The sequence below is a fragment of the Miniopterus natalensis genome, chromosome 7 (assembly GCF_054644295.1).
Source record: "Miniopterus natalensis isolate mMinNat1 chromosome 7, mMinNat1.hap1, whole genome shotgun sequence".
Lineage (NCBI taxonomy): Eukaryota > Metazoa > Chordata > Mammalia > Chiroptera > Miniopteridae > Miniopterus > Miniopterus natalensis.
In genome coordinates, this window is record NC_142087.1 from 9,741,359 (window position 1) to 9,764,045 (window position 22,687).

General features: G+C 53.9%; 1 protein-coding gene across 1 annotated transcript in view; it reads right to left on the reverse strand.

The window, feature by feature from the left end:
• Positions 1-289: 289 nt before the first annotated feature.
• Positions 290-22,687, reverse strand: part of ARHGAP40 (Rho GTPase activating protein 40) — a 28,717-nt gene continuing 6,319 nt past the window's right edge. The window contains exons 2-15 of the mRNA XM_087819282.1: positions 16,093-16,283; positions 15,165-15,385; positions 14,650-14,725; positions 13,602-13,750; positions 12,045-12,210; positions 10,447-10,538; positions 9,951-10,028; positions 9,437-9,596; positions 7,346-7,428; positions 5,446-5,652; positions 3,453-3,593; positions 2,533-2,702; positions 1,327-1,379; positions 290-381 (exon numbers count right to left, since the gene is read on the reverse strand). Coding sequence (XP_087675408.1) covers positions 290-381; positions 1,327-1,379; positions 2,533-2,702; positions 3,453-3,593; positions 5,446-5,652; positions 7,346-7,428; positions 9,437-9,596; positions 9,951-10,028; positions 10,447-10,538; positions 12,045-12,210; positions 13,602-13,750; positions 14,650-14,725; positions 15,165-15,385; positions 16,093-16,283 — 1,879 coding nt within the window. The remainder of the gene's footprint in view (positions 382-1,326; positions 1,380-2,532; positions 2,703-3,452; positions 3,594-5,445; positions 5,653-7,345; positions 7,429-9,436; positions 9,597-9,950; positions 10,029-10,446; positions 10,539-12,044; positions 12,211-13,601; positions 13,751-14,649; positions 14,726-15,164; positions 15,386-16,092; positions 16,284-22,687) is intronic.

The window sequence follows — 22,687 nt, forward strand, 5'->3', positions numbered from 1 at the left end:
ACAGAGGTGCTGCTTATTTTATTTTCTTCCGGGCTGGAAAGCATGGCCAAAAATTCATCCCCCGAGTGGTGTGGTTATCCATTGGCCAGGAGGGCACAGGGTGAGGGTTCTGCCTCTGCCCGAGGAGCCCGCCCAGCCAGAGTCCCCCCGGGACCTGAGGGGCGATGCCGAGAAGACGCGCTGGAGGAAGAGCTAACCCCCCAGGCAGCCGCGCTCCCGGCTAGTACACCGTGCAGGGGGGAGAGGGGGGAAGGGGGTGGCATCCCGGCTGCCGCCTACAGTCCAGGGCTTAGGCGGGGCTCTGTTTAACGACCCACTCGCCGCAGGGGTTGGCGCGGTACAGATCTAAGAGGTAGGCATCTGGGTCCAGGCGATGCTCACCTGTCGGAAGCCGGGGACAGGGAGGGTGAGGGTGCTGTCTGTGGGAGGTGCTGCTGCCCACCCGAAGCCCCTCGCCGGGCCAGAGCAGCACCCCCTCCCGCTCTGCGAACCTCCGCGCGGCTCACAGCCGCCCCTCGCTCGGGAGAATCGACCCCGGCGAGGTCAGGTCCCCCGCGGGGAGTTACGGCCCCGCCCTCGGGCAGCCACAGCCAATGGCCGACTGAGACAGCGGGAAGACCAGCCTCCCTGCCCCCAGGGAGCCGCGCCGCTGCAGTTGGCCCCCCAGGGCCCCCTGGTGGCCGAGGCTAGACCTCACCGCTTCTCCTTCCCCCTCCCAAGGCTCTTCCTAAAGAGCGCCCCCTCGAGGCATCATTGCTCGGCCAGCGGCTCTCAAAGGGTGGTCCCTGCACCAGCAGCATCAGCAGCTCCCGGCAACTTGTTAGAAATTCGGATTCTCAGGGCCCAGCCTCCTGTGTCTTAACAGCGCTGCAGGTGATCGCTACTCTAGAGAATGCAGCTGAGGACAGCTGCTCATCCTCGGTTCCCACAAAGCCAGGGGCCTCTCAGTGCTGGACATGTTTGCAGAATTCCTTAATGAATCCATGGCCATGGGCCTGGAGCAGGTCCACTTCGGGTAGGGTGGCCCAGAGGCCTCACTTTCACTGGTGGTACTGACAGCACCACACTAAGCAAGAATTCTGCCCTCTCCACACCTGAGGCCACTCCAGGCCATACTCCAAACTCCAAGATGGAATCCTAAGGCATGGCCACAAGCTGACCCTTAACCTCACGGCAGGGTTCCACCTGGTTTCATGGGAGATAGAGGCCAGAGGGGAAGGCTCAACCCGAGGTGGACTCTGCCCCCCTCAGAGGGGCCCAGCAAGCCCTCAAGATCAGAGAGCTCCTGGGACCTGGGCTCAGATCCACTCCCCACAGGGAACTTACTGATGTTCCCTCCAACTTCGTAGAAGACGATGTCGGCTGACTTCCTCAACCTGCTGTGGCAAACAGAGAGGAGAGAATCACCCACCTCTTCTGCTCAAGGCTGCAAGACCAGCAACTGCTTACAGACCCAGGCCTGGAAGGGGCAGTCCTCACTAATTTTTGATCCCAGCTGGGAGATGAGGCATAAGGCCCTCCGGAGAAAGCCGGAGTCAGAAAGGAGCCCGGCGCCCGGAGACATGGAAGAGGCGGGTGGTCAGCACTCAGGGAAGGCCAGTCATGGGTCCCCCACTACAAGGCCCCCTACCTGCTGGGCATCAGAATGAAAGTTATGAGAGTGGCGGGATGAGGGTGGCATATGGGGACAGGAGCCTGTTGTGAGGGGCAAATTCTGAGTCAAAATGAATTGTGGAGATTATATGATTATGTATAATTATAGTTATCATAAGTATCACATAATTACCACATGAATTCAATTCCACAATCTGTTCCCAATTTGCCCTGTGGCTCTGGGCAAGCCCCTTCCCCTCTCTGGGCCTTAGTTTTCCCATCTGTACAGGAGGAACTGGACTAGACACTTGCTAATGACTGACAGCCCAAGAGTCTTTCTTGGCAACTCCATCAAGGAAGTGCCTGAGAGCTCAAGCCGTTCCTTGCATCCTGGAATGAGAGTTGCCTATCAGCCCCTCTGATCCTCTTTCAGCTCTTTAGCCATGCTGCCTCGGGACCTTTGCACATACAGTTTTCTGTGCTTGGAAATCTTACCTCATTCCCCAGGCTATACCAGGTGCCTTGTCTTACATTTACATTGTTCCCTGCATTTCTTATAAAACCAAATACAGTTTGTAACTGTATTGACTTTGTGGCTATTTGACACACATCTGTCTCTTTCACAGGGCTGTGAGCTTGTAAGTCCAGCACCCCTGTCTGTTCTTTTCATTGTGATTCTAGCATTCCACATGGTACCTGGTCTATAGCAGGCATTCATTAAATACCTATTAAATTGAATAAGTGAATGCTATTTTCACTATTATTTGAAGCCAAGGCTCTCTAAGAAGGTTGGAGAACCCAGTTCTGGCCATCCCAGAAATGGAAAGGCCAACAGCCCATACAACTCCCCTTGATGGCCTTTAGTTCTGACGTACTGACCCTTCCTTGGACCTGCTCCCTGCAGGGGAGAGGCTCCTGTCTTGGGGAAGTGCCCCTTACCGTGGGAGGAGGCTGTCCTTGTCCTTATTGCCCTCTTGACTCTGTAAGCCAGGACTGAGGCACCCTGTGAACTGCCTGAGGACATGAGCCACTTTGGTGCTGGAGGTCAGAGGCACCTCCAGGGTATCTTTGATAGGCCAGGCTGCCTGGATCTTTGCCACTTGGGGAGCCTGCGGAGAGAGAAAGCTCCATATGCATGGGCACATACATGCATCGCTGGAATTCAGATGTGTGCACATAAATATGAGTACACTTGCACTTACACAAATACCCAAGCGAAAAAGAAAAGATTCACACATACACAGGCACACTGGCTGCTTGTGCACAGATCAATGAGGCCCCTCAGTGTGCCACACAAACACAGGCATACAAACAGGGGAGCACACGCATTCATACTGGTACACACAACAGGAGTGTATGAAATGCACCTATAAGCACATGTGCACAGGTTCATGTAAACACCCATCAGCCACGCATGTCATGCACAACGCGACCCTGGGCCACTTCTTCGTTTGGGGCTCTAATAAGGAGCCCTGTTCAGGACTCCCACCAGGGACACTCAGTATTCTTGTAAAGCCCTTCCCTTCCATGCCCCTTCCTGGGCCCAATCACCCCACACCCCACAAGACGACTCCGTTTCCCAACCCTCGGTCAGGCACACCAGGGGCTGCCTGAGGACGGGGCGAGGAAGACAGCTTCTAGAGGGCCCTGCGCCACCCGGTTTCCTCCGCGCAGCCACCTCCCGGGTTTCCGACACCGGCTCCTCCGTCTCCGCGGCGGGGCCGGCGCGCCGCCTGGTGGCTGCAATCGGCAGCGCAGCTCCTGACGGCGGAGAGTCCCTGGAGGACGCGGTGTGGGGCGAGGGGGTGCCTTCTGGCCGCCGCCTTCTCCAGGCGTCTGGGGGTGGGGGTGGCACTCACCGCCTCGGGGCCATCCCCCGCCTCGTCGCTGTCCGTGTGTGTCCTTCGCAACCAGGTTTTGAGGCCCCCGTCGCAGAGCTGGGGGCGCCGGCCGCTGCTGTCGTTCAGTTTTCGCAGCTGGGCGACCAGGAAAGAGGAGACCTGGCCAGAAGGATTCAGGCTCAGCAGGAGCCCGGGGCTGCCGCGGGACGCAGAGCCCCTGGGGCCCCTGCGGCACCCTCCTTGTCCCGCCTCCCCGCGCGGGACTTGCCAATACGTGGTGCTGAGCGCGGGGCTGAGGCGCTAGTTTGGAGGGAAGGGCGGGCCGCGGGGCGCGGGGCCGGGACTCGGCGGGGCTGCAGGGCCTGCCCTGCCTGGGCGGCTGCTCCGGGCACACCGGGCAGGGATGCCCGGGCGCACCTGGGGCGGGCTGGGCGGAGAACCCCGGCCAGCCCTGCACCGGCGGGGCCGCAGAGAGCCCCGATGGAGCCTCCCCTCCTCGCCAGGCAGCAGCCAGCGAGGGGGTCAGGAGAGTCCGGGCTCCGTTGACCCTAATAAGGGGCATGTGCTCTGGGGTCTGACAGAGCTGGTTCCATTTTGGGCCCCTCGGCTTCCTGGCTGCGACACCCAAACAAGAAGACACACACGCGGAGGAACGCGGGGAACCCTTCCATTGCGTGTATCTACAGCTACGTTGCCTGAAACTTTCACAACAATAAGGCATGTAGGCATTTCTTGAATTTTTAAAACTCCCTTCATTAAAAAGTATTATAATCAAACGTGTTTTAGTAGCCACAGGACGTCAGAGAGCTGACAGGGCACAGAGAAGGCGGAACTATGGGGGTGCGGGTGCAGAGCTGTATGGGGGAGGCAGGGGCGCCCCACACAGGAGCTGGCTCTTGAACCAGGTCTTGAGGAACCAGCAGAGGGCCAACGCCGGAAAAACAAGCAGCCCACCTAAAAAATGATGAACACTCCTCCAAAGGACATGCGGATGGCCAATGGGCATACGAAAAGACGGTCAGCATCACCAGTCATCAGAGAGATGCAAACTAAAACCACAATGACATCACCTCACACCTGTCAGAATGGCTGTCACCATTCAACAAATCAACAAACAGCAAGTGCTGGGAGGGTGTGGAGAAAGGGAGCCCTCCTGCACTGCTGGTGGGGACGCACACTGGGGCAGTCAGTAGGGAAGCGGTAGGGAGGTTGGATGGATGCATGCATGGGAGGATGGGTGGGTGGGTGGATTGGTTGGTGGGTGAATGAGTGGGTGGCTGGCTGGCTGGATTGGTGGGTGAGTGAGCGGGTGGATGGCTGGGTGGGCGACTAAATGGAAGGGTGAATGGAGAGATGGAAGAAAGAGGCCACACATTCCTAAGTGAAGCGGCCTGAGCAGCAGTGCTGGGCAGTGCTAACTTGTATACATGAGCCTCAAGTGCTGGAGGCGACTTAGTGCTTCTGCTCTACCTTCAGCTGTCAGCAGGTCTCGCATGCCCACACCACACAGGCCTCTTTCCCTACTCCTGCTCCTCGCCCTTGCTTTGGATTGATCCTCAGGGCAAGGATCATGGTGACAGGGGGTGTCTTGGTTTTCTGGCTCAGGCCTCTGTCTTAGGCAGGCCCTGTGTCCCTGAGCCTATGGTGGATGGCAGGGGGGTAAGGGCAGCCTTTTCAACATCATTAAAGCTTTGAGGTAAAGGAATTATTTGTGGGAGCTCAGGGAACACCCTTAACCTGGGTAGACCAGATGGCAGTAGATTGGCTGAGAGGTATGGGAGTGTGGACATCTTTTGGGCACTAAGGCAGGGGAAAAAGAAGACACTGGTCATACATAGGAGCCAACAAAGACCCCAGAAGAGACAAAGCTAGGGATCTGAAAGGACAGTACCCACAATCATGGATGGCAGGGGCAACAGGGCAGCTCTACCCAGAGCAGTAAAAGGGCCTGTGCCTGCTACCCAGACAGACAGCCTGTACCCTCCACGCCTGGTTGTCCCACGGCACTCACCGTCCAGAGCAGGTCCTGGTAGTGCACCATCATCTGCACCACCTCGGCTGCCCCCTCTGCCAGCTGCTTCTCCCTGCCCTTGAGGAGCTTGGGGGGCTGCCCTCGGTGCAGGAAGAGATTAGGGGCCATTACTGTGGAAACATTCCACAGCGTCATCTTGTTGCTCTGCTCCCGGGCCACCACCTTCCTGAGGAATTCCAGGAGTGCCTGGGGAAGGGCACAGGACTTTCCTCAAATCTCAGCATGCCCAGGTGTCCCCTTCTTTCCCCAGAACGTCCTGCTGTGCTACTTGGTGGGGGGAGGGGCTTGGAAGGAGCCAGGGGCTGGAGTAGGGGTTTCAGTTCCAGCTCTGCCATCAGCCCACCCCGTGACCTCTTTGTTTCCTGCTCTGCAAAACATGTCTAAAACCTTTCCCCTTCCTGCTTCCCTGGAGGTTAATGAGACAACTGGGTCAGACTTCACCTTCCAGGCAGCAAAGAGCCACAGCTCAGGGAAGCAGGGCTTCTCCTGGTGAGCCCAAGACAGCTCCCTTTTCTGGCTCTGGGAAGTCTGAATCTGCCCAAAATGCAAGGGAAAGAATAGGAAGCAGCGGCAAAGGGAAGGAAGGGGGGCAGCTGCCATTTAAGTACTTTTTGTGTTCCTGGCCCCTTAGCGCCTTACATGCATTTATCATCACGTTTAATTTTCACAACTCTATAAAGTAGGTCCTACCATTTGTACCCATTATACAGAGAAGGAAGCTGTGGCTTGGAGAATGTGCCCAAGGCCACATAGCCAGTAAGGATGAACAGAAGGAGGGAGGGGAAGAAGGATGGGAAGGTGGAAAGATGGATGGATGGGTGGGTGGGTGGCAGATGAGGGAGGAAGGATGGGAGTAAGGAAGGGGGGAGAGATGGGGGGAGGAAGGGAGGAAAGGAAGGAGGGGGAGGGAGGAAGAAAGGAAGGGAAGGAGGGGGAGGGAGGGAGGAGGAAGAGAGGAAGGAAGGGAGGGAGGAAGGGGATGAGAGAGGGGGAGGGAGGAAGGGGAAGAGGGGGGAGGAAGAGCATATATTGAACACTTGCCAAGCACCACATCTTCTGCCCTGTGATTCCTTATGTATTAGCTCTTGTATTCTCCAAACAATCACACAGATGCTATTATTGTCCTCAGTTTACTGGAAAGGAAACAAATTCAAGGAGGCTGTCTCTTCAACAAAGCTGAGGCACAAGGAGTGAAGGTCACCTGAACCCAGCTCTATCTGGTTATAAACACTCCCTCAGGGCCTCCTGTGTCCACATCAGACAAGGATTCCAGGAGACCTGGGGCCTCCTCACAGCCTACCCAAGCTGTACATCTTGGATTTGAACCAATGACAGCCAGGAGGGTGCTGGGAGCTAAGCCAGGGCTGCACCCCAGCACCTGCTCCCAGTCCTGAGCACCCACTCCCATAATACACAGTGGGAGTTCCCCAAGAGAGTATTTCCCAAATGGGTGCCCTACAGAACACATGCAGTGCAACACTTTCCATAACAAAACAGGTCCCTAGACAACTGACTCAGGAAACTGCTACACACTCTAGTACCACCTGGAGATTCACGAAGCCTCAGCATATTAAGGCTTTGAGAAGTCTTGTAGGAAGGGATGATCCTAACCTTATGGCACTAACTCAGTGTCCATCCATCTTGTCTGGACACAGAGCCTCCTCCCTGATAGAACTGACAGTGACATAGGGCAGTGCACACTCTAGTGAGCACCGTGTCCTTTCAGGGCTCATCTGCTTTCTTTAGGGAAAAGTCTCAGGAAAGACTTGGCCATCACTGCACTCCAGCCCCTGGCAGAGTTGTTGAATGGGCACATTTGGAGCCATTACTGTGGCTAGGGGCTGAGATGACAGTGGAGGCAACTGGAGGTAACTTTCACCTTTAGGGCGTTCCTGTTGGGTTCCGGGAGGATCAGGATGAGCAGGTGGAGGGCCTGCAGGCGCTGCCTCAGGTCGGGGATGTCTGAGGGAAGAGGGCAGGCTCGGTCTCAGGTATCCCAGGGAGGCTCAGAGATTCCCCCTCCCTCAGTCTGGAGGCCCCTTCTTGGGGAGGGGAGATTCCAAGAAACCCATCTTTTTAAAAAATATGTTTTTTAAATTGATTTGAGAGAGAGGACAGGAGATGGAGAAAGAGAGAAACATCAATGAGAAAGAAACATTGATCGGCTGCTTCTCACACCCCCCCTGCTGGGGATAGAGCCCAAAACCCAGGCATGTGCCCTGGCTGGGAATTGAACCAGTGACCTCTTGGGGCACGGGTCAATACTCAACCACTGGGCCACACCAGCCACGGCAGGGAAACCCTTCTTTATAAGGCCTGGAACTGTTCCCTGGGCTAGTTTTAGCTCAGATAGAGCCCCAACCAGTGCTGGTCATGAGGCTCACTCTCTACCATGTGAGTAAAAAGTAACACACATATGCACATACACATGCCCAGACATGCAGCCTGAGAGGTACGTCCCAGGGTCAGAAATGCAACGGGCTGGCAATTACCCTCGGGAGGGGAGATGGATAGCTCAACTAGGTTTGAAGGTTGCAAAGGAAAAGCTGTCCCACAGCTGGGGTCAGGATCTCCAGGGAGGAGAGGAGGTGGTAGGTACAGAATTCAGAGACCGGGCCCGTCAACTGAGAGCTAGCTGGAGCCTGGAGGACACAGCGTAGGGGGACACAGAGGCTGAGCATCCAGGCTCGTCCCTCAGATCCTGTGTGGCACTCATTCATCACTCATTCACTCATTCATTCACTCACTCAACAAAGACCATCAAGGTACCTATTAGGTACAAGCTCCAATCCAGGGACTTGGGACACAGCAGTGAAAGAAACAAACAGGTCGCAGATTCGTGGAGCTCATGTTTCAGGGCAGAAGACAGACAATAAACGAGCAAAGAAATAACTAAGTATCTTCAGACCCTGCTTCACACCAAGGAGAAAATAACAAGAGTATTGTGATAAGCGGTGCCTGGTGGGCAGGCGTGTCAGGTCGGGTCAGGGAGGGCCTCTGTGGGGTGCTGACATCAGGTGATGTCTGAAAGGCAAAGAGCAGCAGCCAAGTGATGGGAGGGGCAGGTTTCCAGAGAGAGGGAGCAGTAAGCAAGGAGGCCCTGAAGAAGGAAGAGAAATGGGCACATCGAAGCCAGATTGTGGGGCTGCAGGGGGACCAGGAGGAGGTGGGTCAGAGCAGGGCCTGAGGAGGAGGAGGCCCCGTGGCGTTTGTTACAAGTGGGCTGTACGGGGTGTGAGGCGTGGAGGGACCTGGTCTGATCTGATCTATGTGAGATGCAAAGGCAGGAGAGGATTTCTTAGCACCCCCTTCCCTGCATGGGGGTGGAAATCAGACTGCCTGAGCCCTGAAGCTTTTTGGAGAATCAGAGAGAGAGAGAGAGAGAGAGAGGGAGAGAGAGAGAGACAGAGGGAGAGACAGAGAGAGAGGGAGAAGGAGAGAGAGAGGGAGAGAGGGAGGGAGAGGGAACACCTGACTTCCCTCCAGGTTGCAGGGGGACAGATCTCAGGTGGGTGGCTTTCTTCTTTTGAGAAAAACAGAAGGGACTGTTTTATGCTCTATGGATTGTGGAGCGGTCCACGCAGGGACATAAACATGCAGAGTATAGAGCGGGATCTGTGCAGTACATGCCAATCTGCGTGTGCCCACAGAGGCACTTAGCCCACAGCCTGGCCCCGTGGGCATTCTAAGGAGAAGAAAGCTGGTCCGTGTGAGGACTAATAGGGACCATGGTGTGCAGAACCTGATCTCCTCTCCTCCTCTTCACACTACTCATGCACACACTCATGCACACACACATACAGCACACACGTACATGCACACGCTACCCCCCACACACACACACGTGCGCTTCCTCCCCATCAGCTTGACCTCACAGGGAACAGGTAGCCCCACCTTCCCACTACCTCCCCTCTCCCACCCAGGCCATCAAACGCTCTTCTCCCAAATGCAAAGGGCTGGGGACACTCACTGGGCACCACGGCGAAGGCCGGGAGGTACTCAGCAGTGAGCAGAGGCGCTGGCAGCTCCCGGATGAACCTTTTGAGCAAATCGGATGCATCGTTGTGGTGAACCTCGTCCCAGCTAAACAGGCCCGTGTAGAAATCTCTCTCCAGCTTTTGTTCCAGCCCCTGAAGGAAGGGCACAAATGAGAAGCTGGCTCAGGGCTCCAGGAAAAGTTGCTCCCCCACTTCTCTGGGCCTCAGTTTCCTCATCTGCAAAGTGGGGACAACAGCACTCACCCCGTAGGGGTTTTATGAGGATTAAATGGCCTAATGTGTGCAAGTCACGCAACAAATGTCACCAGCCTGACTCCTGTGTTACATTGTGCCACCTCTACCCTTTCGAACCCTCCTGGGCTCCATGACCCAAACAGAAACCAGGGACGGAACGCTGAGGCCGTGAGCTGGATTCTCTCCTGGGTTAAGGTGCACGCAAGGCTGCTGGGAGATGCAACCTCAGTGAGGGGGGAAGCCAGCCATTACCTTGACCCTGGCCTGGGATCCAGGCACCCTGAGAATGCCTTCCGTGTCCAGCCCTCTCTTTTCCAAACAGGATAGCAGCTGCGAGAAAAAGAACCCGCTGTTTGAACCAGCAACCACTGAAAAGTGGGATTCAAACTGGTGTGTTTGTCCCCCAGGGAAACGAGGCAGAGGAGACAGCCAGCAGGGCTATAGCCTCTTGGCCACTTCCAGGAGCCAGGCATTGTTCTGAAAGCTTTTTTCTTAAATATGTATTTTTCTCACTCAGTCTTTAATAAGAGCATACTGCTACTCTAATCCCACTTCACAAATACTGAATGGCAGGCTCACAGAGCTTCCAAAACTCACCCAAGTCTCCCAGCCAGCAAGTGTCAGAGCCAGAAATGGAACCCAGTGTCCTGGTCCTGAAGTCCACACCCTCATCCCCCAGGCCAGCCAACGGTGGTGCCCAGAGCCAGCCTCTCACTGGCTAAATGAGCCCAATCCTGGGACAACTTACAGCTTGAAGCAGAAGTGGCACCTGGGTGCAGGGGAGGGCTCTGCGGTCGGCCTCCAGCAGGGCTTCAAGGGGCACGCCGAAGAGACGCGTTTCTGCGGGAAGGCCAAAGGGCAGAGGGGCAGTTCACTTCCTGGAATGACAAGTGGGCTCCAGCCTGCAAGGTGTCTGGGCCACTAGAGTCAGACTCCTGTCCCCGTGTGAGGACTGAGCTCTCTGGAGAGTGGCTGAACTCAAACTGCTCTCAAGCAGAACATGTGGCCTCAGCAACAATGAAAACATGAGATATGTCACAGAGCAGAGTCTCAGCTGGATAAGGTGGTATTGAAAAGAAATGTGCTGCTGCCCTGGGGGTACTGGGCACAGACGTAACAATGGTCTGGGGTAGAGCGTTCTGCTCTGCAGGGATGCACCAAATTCCAAAGAATGTACTTCCTAGGTCTTCTCAACCATCCTGCCTGGCAGTCTTCTCAGGTACACTCCTCTTCCCAAATCTACTCTGCAGTGTCCTTCCTTCTTCGTTGACCTGCCTCCCCTTTATCTATAAAACCCCCACTCCTGGTCTATCTCATCTACCATCCTCTTGTCTTTAAAGAAACAAACAAACAAAAAATTGCAATGCGTAATGTAGACAACGATGCAATGAGATGAACGGTCTCACACTACTGAAGAGTAATATATACCAAGAACTTCATCAGTATATTCAAAACAATCTAAGATGCACTCAAAGTTGCATGTGCAGCCATAGTTATTGTGTTTTATAATAGGAAAATGTGGAAATGATAAATGTCCACCAATAGGGAAATGGTTAAATAAATCAGGATATCTCCATGAGCAGGAAAATACTGACCTGATTAAAAACCATGTTTTCAAAGATTGCTTGAGAGTTGTAGTAAATGATAATATTGTTCCAAGCTCATTACCCCTCCGTTAATCCACACTGTTTGCCATGTGGATTTGCATAGTGGAGAAAATGCCTCCCCACCCCTTGCCGCCAGCCAGGTGATGCCTTTGGTCAGTAGAGCAGTAGCCCCCATGATGTGAGCAGAGGCTCAAATGCATCGTGTGGCAGGTTTGCCATCTCGTGCTTCTGCCACTGTCATGAGAACACGCTCCAGATGGCCTGTTGGTCCCAGGAGGATGAGAGACATGCGACACAGCCCCAGCTCCAGTCCCCAGCTTGGAGCCAAGCCCAGCCTAGATCGGCCAAGAATCCCCAGCTCACCACAAACATGTGAGCGAGAGTAAACAATTTAAGTCATGAGTTTGGGGGTTGGTGGTTAAGTAGCATTATTGTAGCAGTGGCTGAATAAGATGGTAACTTGGAAATGTCCATAATTCTATAATATTAAGTGAAAAAAAGGGCATGTACAGGTGGGGTGGGGGAGGAAGATGATACTCTAAAAGTTAATAGTGCTTACATCTGAATTGTATTTTTCCTTTTTGGATTATACTCTATTTCCCACAATAAGCAGGGATTGTTTTCATATAACAGGGGGAACTATAGCAGCGAAGCTTGTTGGGTGGAAGACTCCCACGCAACTCCCTTGACGAGAAAGCCAGGACTTTAGCCACAGGGTTTTGAGGAGCCAGCGGCTGACCTGTTGCCTTCTGCTTCCCCGCCTTGCTCCTCTTCAGGTCCAAGCCGAGGACGTCGCAGAGGGCAGTCAGCTCGATGAGGGCCAAAGCAGGGATCTTGTTCATGTCCTGAGAGGACAGGTCTCCCACCCTCGTCAGGCCAAGTCTGCCTTTGGGGATCCTAAATGTCTAGGGAGGGAAGCAGAGACAGTCAAGCCAGGAGCTGAGGCTCCACCCCGCCCCACTCCCCCACCCATGCCACCCCCAGGCCTTAGGAGGAAGCCCTGCAGAGGCGATGAGAGCAGGGGCTCAGGATCCCACCCCAGGTTCAAGTCCAAGCTCCACCTCTGACTGACTGGGTCACATTCTGAGCCTCTGATTCCCCATCTGAAATCAGAAGAGTGCTTACCTCATAGTTTTTGTGAGGGTAAAACGGACTAAGGGGTATCGAGGGTGCCAAGCACACAGCAGTAAAGCGAAGCTGTTTTACTGCCTGGAGGAAGGGCCATCTGATGGGCCTCTTATTACTGCTTCTATTCTGATCCTTTCTTGATCTCCCTCACCGCACCTGTCCCTGTCCTGCCTCTGTCATCACCCCCCTCTCCTGTCCCCATGCTCCTTTCTCACTCTGAATAATGACAGAATATTAATTGAAAAATACATGATGATCGACCTCGCCATCTAGAGGCAAGAGCGGGGATGTTCAGGCAGCCCCAGGCATTCCTGTTGCCTGCAGGGCGGGGGGGATGGGGGGGGGGGGGACACGACACGACAGGACACACAGCAGGAGGGGCGGATGTGTTCAGTATTTGCCAGGAGGACTGCAGCAGATTATGCCCCAATGCCCCTCCCTGTGCTCTAAGAAGGGAAAGGGACGAGCTGAGGTTGTAGGTCAAAACGTTATGGTTATCACGCAGCCTAGTGTTTGCTGTATGGGCCATGGAGTCAAACTTTCTGGGTTCAAATCCTGACTTTACCTGTGAGTTTGGGTAACAATTTTACCTTTCTGTGTGTCAGCTTTCTTCCCTGTAAAATGGGGCTAATAACAGTGTCCACAGGGTTTTGAGGAGAGATTAAAGTGATAAAACACAGTGCCTGACACACAGTGAGTCCTCAGTGATTATAACTATTACTATTTTTAAGTATTTACACAATTACCGCTAAGGTAACAGGATGAAATTATATCATGCCCGTACAGTACCTGGTATAATGCCTGGTCTATGGTATCAGCATTTTGGTGATCACTCATAGTTTAATGGGGAAATCAAATCAGAGGGTAGAAGATAATGTTGAACATTAACGGCCTCTGATGCTTCAGGAAGGGAAAGTCGTTCTTTAAACTCTGGCGCACTATGGTTCCGTGAGGAATCATCACCCGGAGAAGCCAGGCGAGCAGCACACGGGACTCTACTATTTCTGCAACTTCTTGTGACTCTAAAATTATTTCATAACAAGTAGAAAGATTGTATTTAGGTGAACGAGAGCACTGTCCCACTGGAACAGAGGTTGCTGTTACTGCGAACTTCCTAAGGAGCGGAGAGTAATGCCGGCGGCCGGCCAGCCCTCCGGGCGGTGCTCACCGGCAGGGAGCCCTGGCTCCGGGCGCAGGCGCCTCCCGCGGGCTGCGGGCCCCTCTGCAGGAGCAGAGCGGCCTGTTCCGAGTAGGCAGAGTCGGTGCGGAAGGCTTCCTCCATCGCAGCCCGTGCCTGCGGCCCCTCGGGCTCGGCGGCTGCGGGGAAACAGGACGGAGAGGCAGTCAGGGCCCGCGGCGTCCCCCCCCCCCCCCACCGCTCCGGCCCACAGCCCCAGGGCGCAGTTTCTCAGGCTCGGGCCCTCCCTCAGGACAAGTAAACTCAGTGGCAGGTGCCTAAGACTAGGGGGCTGAGATCATGACCCCAGGAAGCAAGTTCTTGGGCTGAGGACTCGGGCCCTTTGCCTCAAGAAGTGATTTCCCAGGCTCAAAACCCCACGATGAAATCAATACCAGTAGGGATCAGATCCATTGCCCCAGGAAGTAGTTTCCTAGCTAAGGCCCACTGCCCCAGGAAGTGATTTCCTAGCTAAGCCCCACTGCTCCGGGAAGTAGTTTCCTGGCTAAGGCCCACTGCCCCAGGAAGTGATTTCCTGGCTAAGGCCTACTGCCCCAGGAAGTAGTTTCCTAGCTAAGGTCCACTGCCCCAGGAAGTAGTTTCCTAGCTAAGGCCCACTGCCCCAGGAAGTGATTTCCTGGCTAAGGCCCACTGCCCCAGGAAGTAGTTTCCTAGTTAAGGTCCACTGCTCCAGGAAGTAGTTTCCTGGCTAAGGCCCACTGCCCCAGGAAGTAGTTTCCTAGTTAAGGTCCACTGCTCCAGGAAGTAGTTTCCTGGCTAAGGCCCACTGCCCCAGGAAGTAGTTTCCTGGCTAAGGCCCACTGCCCCAGGAAGTGACCTTCCAGGCTGAGTTCCATGTGTCTGATGGGAAAGGCCCGCGCAAGGGCCCGCCTTGCCCCTCGAGGTTCCTTCCTACTCCCGGGAGCGGGGAAGGCAGGGACCCAGCCCGGAGAGGAAAGTGCTCAGGGCGTGCACCTGCTCTTACTTCACAGAGCAGCCCCTTGGTGCAGTAAGGGCCCCGGGCATGAAGGCCGCTTACCTGGAGGAGGCTTAGGAGTCCGGGAACCGAGCTGCGCCCATCTCAGACCTGAACCCCCGTTCTCTGGAGAGATCTCCTAAGCAAATTAGACACTTCCATTCAGTTCATCCGTCCATGACCCCGTCCTCACAGACGGAGCCGCTGAAGCTCGGAGATCTCGCCCAAGACCCCACAGCCGCCCCGCGGGCGCCCTGGGCCCGCCCGGCCGCCCTCGGAGCCTGTCGCACGCAGCACGTGTCACGCCGCTTCCGCACAGCCCAAGGGTCGAGTGCCCATAGCCTGTCGGGTTACAGGTGTCGGCAGGATGCACAAATGATAAGAAATAGTGCAACTGTACTGGTAAGAGTTATAGGGAAGCTAAGCTTTCGGGCCGCCCAAGGCCACAGCGGCAACAGGCAGGCGCGCGGCGGCGCACAGCAGGCGGCCCTCGGGAGCGCGGGTCGGCGGCAGCGGCCTGCGGCGGCGTAACCATGGCCCCGGCAGGCCGGCCCGCGGTCCCCTTGCCGCGCACTCACCCCTGCACTGAGGCCCCCAAAGACGTCCCTGACGTCCCTGACGGGTGCCTTGCGGCGTCTTCGGGCCGAGCGGGTGTAGATGTGCAGCCGGCGGCGCACGGCGGCCGCCTGGGTCTGCGTGAGGGTGGACAGGAGCCCGCGCGGATGGCTGCCCGCGCCCCGGCCGCCGAGGAGCTCCCACAGGCCCGTGTCCCGCAGCCACTGGGCTTCCGTTTCGCCTTCTGCCAACAGAGGGAGACCACCCGGCCCTGTGACCAACACACCCAGCTGCACGCGCGGCCGCAGCGCCACCCGCAGCCACCTGCGGAAACGCACATTCGCGTGGGCGCAAGAAACAGCCACACCTCTGATCGTAAGGCCCACGAACGCCAACCACACTCCTCAATGGGGAGACGATTTCACGAAATATCTGAGACTCTGGGGGCCGTGAACGGCATTAACCAGTATCGGGCTTTACACCTGTAAAATCGTATCCTCTTGGAAAAAGCAGGCTGAGGAAGGGCGCCTGCGTGTCCGACTCTGGAACGCAGCAGTGCACGCGCCGCCCCTCCCGAGTGCGACAGGGACCGCCACAGGTGACCCGCGCCCAGCCTGGAGACCCCTTGGAAAGCCTCCCTCTATTCCAGACCTTGTCTGCGTCGGAATCATCCCCTCAACTGTGCTTTGTAAGAAACTGTCACAGTCCTGCAGCAAACCCGTTCATCCAAATGTCCTGAGCGCACCTCTGCATCAGGGGGTTTGCATTCCCCACTGGAGAGGCTGTGGCAGACCGTCAGGCCCGCGCGACCGCACGTGGCCGCCGTGGGCTGGCGCAGCTGACTTACGCGCCAAACCAGGGTTTCTGTGTCAGCGCCGCTTTATTCCCTCGTTCCCTGAACAAGACGGGGGGCGCCTCCCTTGTGCCCAGCAGCCCCGCCGGGCGCCTCACCCTCTAGTGGCCGGCCTTCGCCCACGCCGTCCTCTTCTCTCGGCTCGTCCCTCTGCTGGATCCTCTCCACCTCCATCCAGAAGCCGTCCATGGACAAGCTCTCCTCCGAGGACAGCCAGGTGGGGGAGCCCCGGGCAGGGCGTGCCCGCGGGGGGTCCTGAGGGGGCTCCGGGCCTGAGGAGGGGCCAGAGCTGCAGCAAGCGGGAGGGGGGAGAAGTCAGGCAGAGCTCTGCTCCGGGCGGGCTTTGTCCTGAGGCTGTGTGGTTCTCCAGAAACCTGCCTGGGGCTTCTGGGAGCTGGGCGAGCTCCCTGAGCACACTTCTCAGGGGTGACAGACACGTGGCCAGTCTCAGCAGATTGACCAGTTTATCCATCGCCCCCAGGATCACGTGGAAACAAACGATGCCCAGAGGATGGAGACAGGGACGGGCAGCTCTGCTCTGTTCCTCCTTCTTGGGCAAGAACAGTCTTGGACCCACATATGGTAGCATAAGCACTGATAGGAGGGAATTACAGGGCAGCTACTGGTTCATCTCACTGAATTTTTACCTGAAATGCCAGTTATCTCCTCCCCTCCTGCACCCCCTTATTTGTGAATCTGACTTCCACAGCCCTGGTTTCCCTATTTATAACATGTGACCGACTCGTCCCCTGCTCTCCTCCAGCCAGATCTGAACAGACCAAAGCGCCTGATCACAGAAGTACTGTCTATCACATGAGCCCATCAGGCCCTCTCAAGGTGTCAAGATTGAGGGGGTCGGTGTCAGGTACGTGACCTGGGAAACCATGTGGAAATGGGGTGAGAGCAGCTGTCTCCTGAGAGAAGCAGAGAGGGGAACCTATGCAGCCATGGAGGCACAGGGGAGGGGCCGTCTCAGCTGGGTTGTCCAGGTCCCAGTCCCAGCCTCCCCTTGTCCGCTGTGTGGTTTACCCTTAGAGCCCCAAATGCCTGCATCTCCCCTCTGCACAAACTTCTGCACAAATGATTTGATTCCACTTTGTGCAGATAATCCGGGAACAGGCAGTGCTGGTCTCTTGTTGGCCCAGATAAATGCTTTTCTGGGTCTTCAGCTGAGATTGGGGATCCAATTTCTATGTTGCTGCCCAGAATCCTTGAGAAATGGGGGGTTGGGAGCTGGAATCTGCATAGACCCTGAGCCTTATCAGCAAAACAGATCATAAGCCACCCTGTCATCAGAGAGAGGAAATATATGCCCAGTTTCCTGAAATGGGGAAAAAATACGTCCTGCAAATTCTGCAGATATTTGAGTTCAGTAATGATCCCAGGTAAGATTATAGAACAAATTCTGTATTCCATCTGGAAACAGACAAAAGGGCAAAGAAAACAATGAACATAGATGGTCAGAACTGCTGCTCCATTAAAAAGACTCAATTTGGCTTTTTAAAAAATCATTCATAGGAGACTTGACTTGATGTGGTGAACACACAATGCAATATATAGATGACATATTATAGAATTGTATGCTTGAAACCTATATAATTTTGTTAACCAATATCACCACAATAAATTCTAAAAAATAGAACATAAAAAAAGAAAGGGAAAAAGGCATTCATTGCTGCTTTAGAAAAAGCACACATACCCTGGTCATTAGGAAGATGCAAATTAAAACCACAGTGAGATACCACCTCACACCTGTCAGAATGGCTGCCATCTATAAATCAACAAGTGTCGGTGAGGACCTGGAGAAAAGGGAGCCCTCCTGCACTGTTGGTGGGAGTGTAAATAGGTATAGCTACTGTGGAAAACAGTATGGAGGGTTCTCACGAAATGAAAAAGGGATCTGCCATATGACCGAGCAATTCCACTTCTGGGAATATAATCCCAGAAGGAATTAAAATCACTATTTTGAAGACATAGCTACACCCTGTGCTCATTGCAGCATTATTCAAATTGTCCAAGACACAGAAACAACCTAAATGCCCATCGTGGATGAAAGGATAAAGAAGATGTGGTATGTAGATGAACACCAATGTTTTTCAGCCATAAAAAGGAGGAAATTCTGCTGTTTGTGACAATATGGATGGACTTTGAGGGCATTATGCTAAGTGAAATATGTCAGACAGAGAAAGACAAGTACTCACTTATATGTGGAATACAATCTCACTTATATGTGGAATCTAAAAAAGCCAAAATCATAGAAACAGAGTAGAATAGTGGTTGCCAGGGTCTGGAGGGTAGAGGAAATGAGGAGATGTTGGCCAAAGAATACAAATTTCCATTTACACAGTGAATAATTTCTGGGGATCTAATGTACAGCATGGTAACTATAGTTAAAATATTGTATTTTTACTTGAAAGTTGCTAAGAGAGTAGGTCTTAAATGTTCTCACTATGGATGCGTTAACTGACTTTTTGTGGTGATCATCTCACAGTATATAAGTGTATCAGATCATTACACTTTACACCTTGAAATTACACAATGTTACATGTCAATTATATCTCAATAAAGCTGGAAAACACACATAATGTGAGCAAAAACTGAAAGTAAAAAAAAGATGGACCAAGTGGTGGGTAAGTGCTAACAGGAAGGACAAACATATCAATATCACTTCCAAATCAGAAGCATTCTAAGCAGAGGAGGGAGAGTAAGTCCATGGAGAACCTGTGACAGGAACCTGTAATCACTTAAAAGTATAGCAAAAAATGTAAGCATGAGCCTGGCCTGTGGATGACATACCACCAGGCCAGATGGCCGGGGCAGCTCTTACAGCTGCTCCGAGCCTCCCAGAATGCAAAGCCTTTCTCTACATACACACGCACACACATATGCACACACGCACACGCATGCACGAGCTCATTCTCCCCCCAGGTGACCTGTAGGAAGAAGCAGTGCCCTAAATGGCCCTGGTTCCTGTTAAGCCTCCTAGTCACTCTGTGACTGCGGACCTGTCCCTTTCTTTCTCTGGGCCTCAGTTTCCATAACTGTAAAATGAAAAAACGGGTAGGGACGGAAGCTTTAGAAGGTCATCTTGACCCTTGCCCATGGGGTCACAGCAGACCCCAGGCATCAGAGGATCGTGGGGCCAAGGAAACCCATGCCAGGCTGAGAGTCTGCTCAGAGAGCCCAAACCAGAGTGACCGAGGGCCCAAGAACGCGGGGCATTGGGACCAGCCAGGGGCGGTGTGGCTGGGCCTCCTCTCCAGCTAGGCCTGGCCAAGGCTCCCCTTCCCCCCAAGCAGCAACCGGGCTCCCAGGGCAGCCCCTGAATCCTCTCAGAGTGCCTGCCCTTGCTGTCGCCTCCTGACTCTGATGACATACTGGCAGGTCACAGAAAAGGGCAGTGGCTGTGGGCGAGGCTTTCCTGAGTTAAGCCGAGGTGAGTTCCACGCGGGCCTCAGCTGCTCGAGTGAGACGCTCCTCTCTCCCAGCCTCCGTTTCCTCTGCAGAGTGGGGGCCAATCAGAGCTGCTCTCACTGTGTGGATCATAAATGTAAAAAAGATGCAAAGCATCCAGCCTGTACTTGGTGCACGAGGAATAGAACTGCTGTGATGATGATCGCCACTCTCTTCATCGCCAATGTTAGAGGCTTCATGCGTCACGGAGAAGGCTCTAGTCACAGGCACAGGCCATGTGGCCATGGTGACAGAATGACCCAACACAGGCCCTGGGTTTGCTGGCCCTGAGCGTGATCATCAGCGCACCTGAACACTGGCCCCCTGCAGGGTGCGCTCTGAACAGGGCCCCAGGGGCTTCAGCCTGGGCAGGAGCAGCATTTCAGGTCGGGTCATTCTTTGTCTTGGGGGCCTGTCCTGAGCACTGTAGGATGTTTAGCAGCATCGCTGAGTGCCAAAAGCATCCCTCCTAGTTGTGACAACTCAAAATGTCTCCAGACATGACCAAATGTCCCCTGGCAGGTGGGTAGAACTGCCCTGGTTGAGAACACTGCTTGACATGATTAACGCAAGCAATCCACACAAGTTCCTGTTGTCATCACTTCATCTGCAGATGGGAGGGCAGAGGCACACAAACTGAGCAACTTGTTGGAGGTTGCCTGGCAAGTAAATGGCGGGACTGAGCTTTGAACCCAGGACCTCTGGCTCCACAGCCCATGTTCTCACCCACCATGCCGTAAGCATCTCGTGCAACTTCTTTTCCTTAATTGGGACTTTTCCCCTCACTGGTCAGATGCAGCATGTGGTTGAGGAGGGACTGCCACCAGCCTGTACTTGGCCCCAGCTCTGTCTCTCATCAGCTGAGCTCCCTCTCCCTGTCCCATGTGCCACAGGCTGCACCTCCATCACCATGGGAAAAGTCATCCCTGGATGGCTGCAGCCTGGGTTCCAGAAGGAACACTGCAATACAGACCAGAGCCCAACAAGCAGACAGCAAGTTCAACCAGACCCACAGCTTGAAATGGAGCCACCCAACAGAGCCTAGGCCAGATCAGCTAATCCCCAGCTGACCATCAGATACAGGGCAAGAATAATGAGCATTGCTTTGATAAATGATTGCTGTTGAGCTTGGGACCATTTGTTACACAGCAGTAACTGACAGAGACAGTGTATTATTGAACAACCCAAACAGTTCAGCCAGAGGAACAGTGGGCTCACTCTCTCCCACTCACACACATTCCCAGGAGCTGGGTGCACACTCCATGTCCCACCCTATCCCCAACCCCCAGGTGCAATGACTACAATGTGAATGGTGCCCCTTTTGATGTAACAGCCTTATGCAGTGCACAACCTGAGCATCAGTGCACAGCAACCCTGCCACCTATGAAGAAATCCCTATGGGGATGGGGCAGAGGATGGGCAGTAATGAGATAAAGGCAAATTCTGTGTTTACATTTTTCAGTATCATCTTAATTGAGTTCCTAAGATCCCTGGAAAGCAGGAGACAGGACTGGCTCACGTGGATCATGTGCCCACTCCTTGAATTGCTTGATGACACTCAATGCATTTCTTCCACATGGTTGCACTAGAGCTGGTCTCTGGATCACAGAATTTTCAAGCATGACTACTTTGTGTTATAGACAACAAGAATAAAAACATTTGAAGTATAATCTATGTAATTTAGCTTCCTGAATCAGCTCTAAGCCTGAGCCAGGAGACAGAGAAAGGCACGGGTATGGATGTTCCCTGCAGCTGGTCCAGGTGGGTGAGAGCCAGAGATGGATGAGACCTGCTGAGCTGAGAAGCTGCATTCTAGGTGTGGAGACCAGGCCCATAGGCCTGTTCTCACCCCTGACTGTGCATTTGAATCACCCAGCTGCTTTTCAAACCACAGTGCCCAGCAATACCCCAGACCAATTGCAGTAAACCACTGGGAATGGGATCTGGGCATCGGCATTGCTCGAAGCTGCCAGCTGATTGCATTGCGCAGCCAGGGTTGGGAAGCACTGTTTGGAGCATCATATGTGGTTGGGCTCAGAGGATTGCACAGGAGTTTTCAAGAGTGGGGTGGGGAAGGATGGACTGCATTGAAATTCTCACATGTCACTTCTGGGAGGGGCAGCCTGCATTTCTGAGATGACTGAAGGAGATTAAGGTACTGCCCCTGAGCTCTGAGATGATGCATGTTCCCAACCATGCATGTTCCCAACCGGAAGATCAGGATCCTCCAATCTCCATCTGAAGTAGCAGAGTGGCCACCCCACTGAATTTTAACACATTTCAAATAGTTCACCATCATTTGAACTTGAGCAAGTCTCACATTTTAAAATCCTCTAGTTCCAATGTTCTAAAACAAATCAAAAGAGATGATAATCCTGGGGCCTATTCCTAAGAGACAATTGGCTGAAGCTGAGTTGTGGCAGCCCCTTCAAATGGGCTTCTAGCTGAGTCACTTAACCAGATTATTTTACATGCTGGCATCGGATAGAACTGTGTTCACCAATATGGTTGCCACTAGTCACGTGTGGATACTGAGCACTTGAAATGTGGTTAGTATGACTGAGGAACTGAATCTTTTATTTTTTCATTTCAACTAATTTAAACTAAAAAACTGGATGCTTGATTCAGTTTCTAGAAAACTTGGATATGTGAATCTGCTCTGCAAATTCTCAGTCCTTGCCTGAGAACCACTGAATGAGAAAGATCTGGGAGTGGGTGAAGCAACCTGGGTTTAAACAAGCTTTCCAGGTGATTCTGATGCACCCATTTAATCCACAGCTTCTGACGGGGGGAGGCAGGGTGAACCCTGGGAGTAGAGGCAGGTGACTAAGGTTTGGAGAAGCAGTGTGGAAGAGTGGCTGTGGCAGGCAGACTACCTCCCCCCCCCCCCAAAAAAAAAGGTGCTCAGGCCCTAATCCCTGGAATCTGTGAATATGTTGTTACATTGGGTGGGGGTGGGGATGGATTAAGGTTGCAGATAGAATTATGGTTGCTGATCAACTGACCTTGAGATGGGAAGGTCATCCTGGACTATCTGGGGGGGCCCAGGATAGTCACAAGGGTCCTTACATGGGGGAGAGGAAGGCAGAAGAGTGAAAACCAGAGAGAAGGTAGCAGGAGGACTCAACCGGCCACTGCTGGCTTTGAAGATGGAAGCAGACCACAATCTAAGGATGCAGGCCGCCTGCAGAGGCTGGAGAGTGGGCTCTCCCCTAGGTCCTCCAGAAAGGACCACAGCCC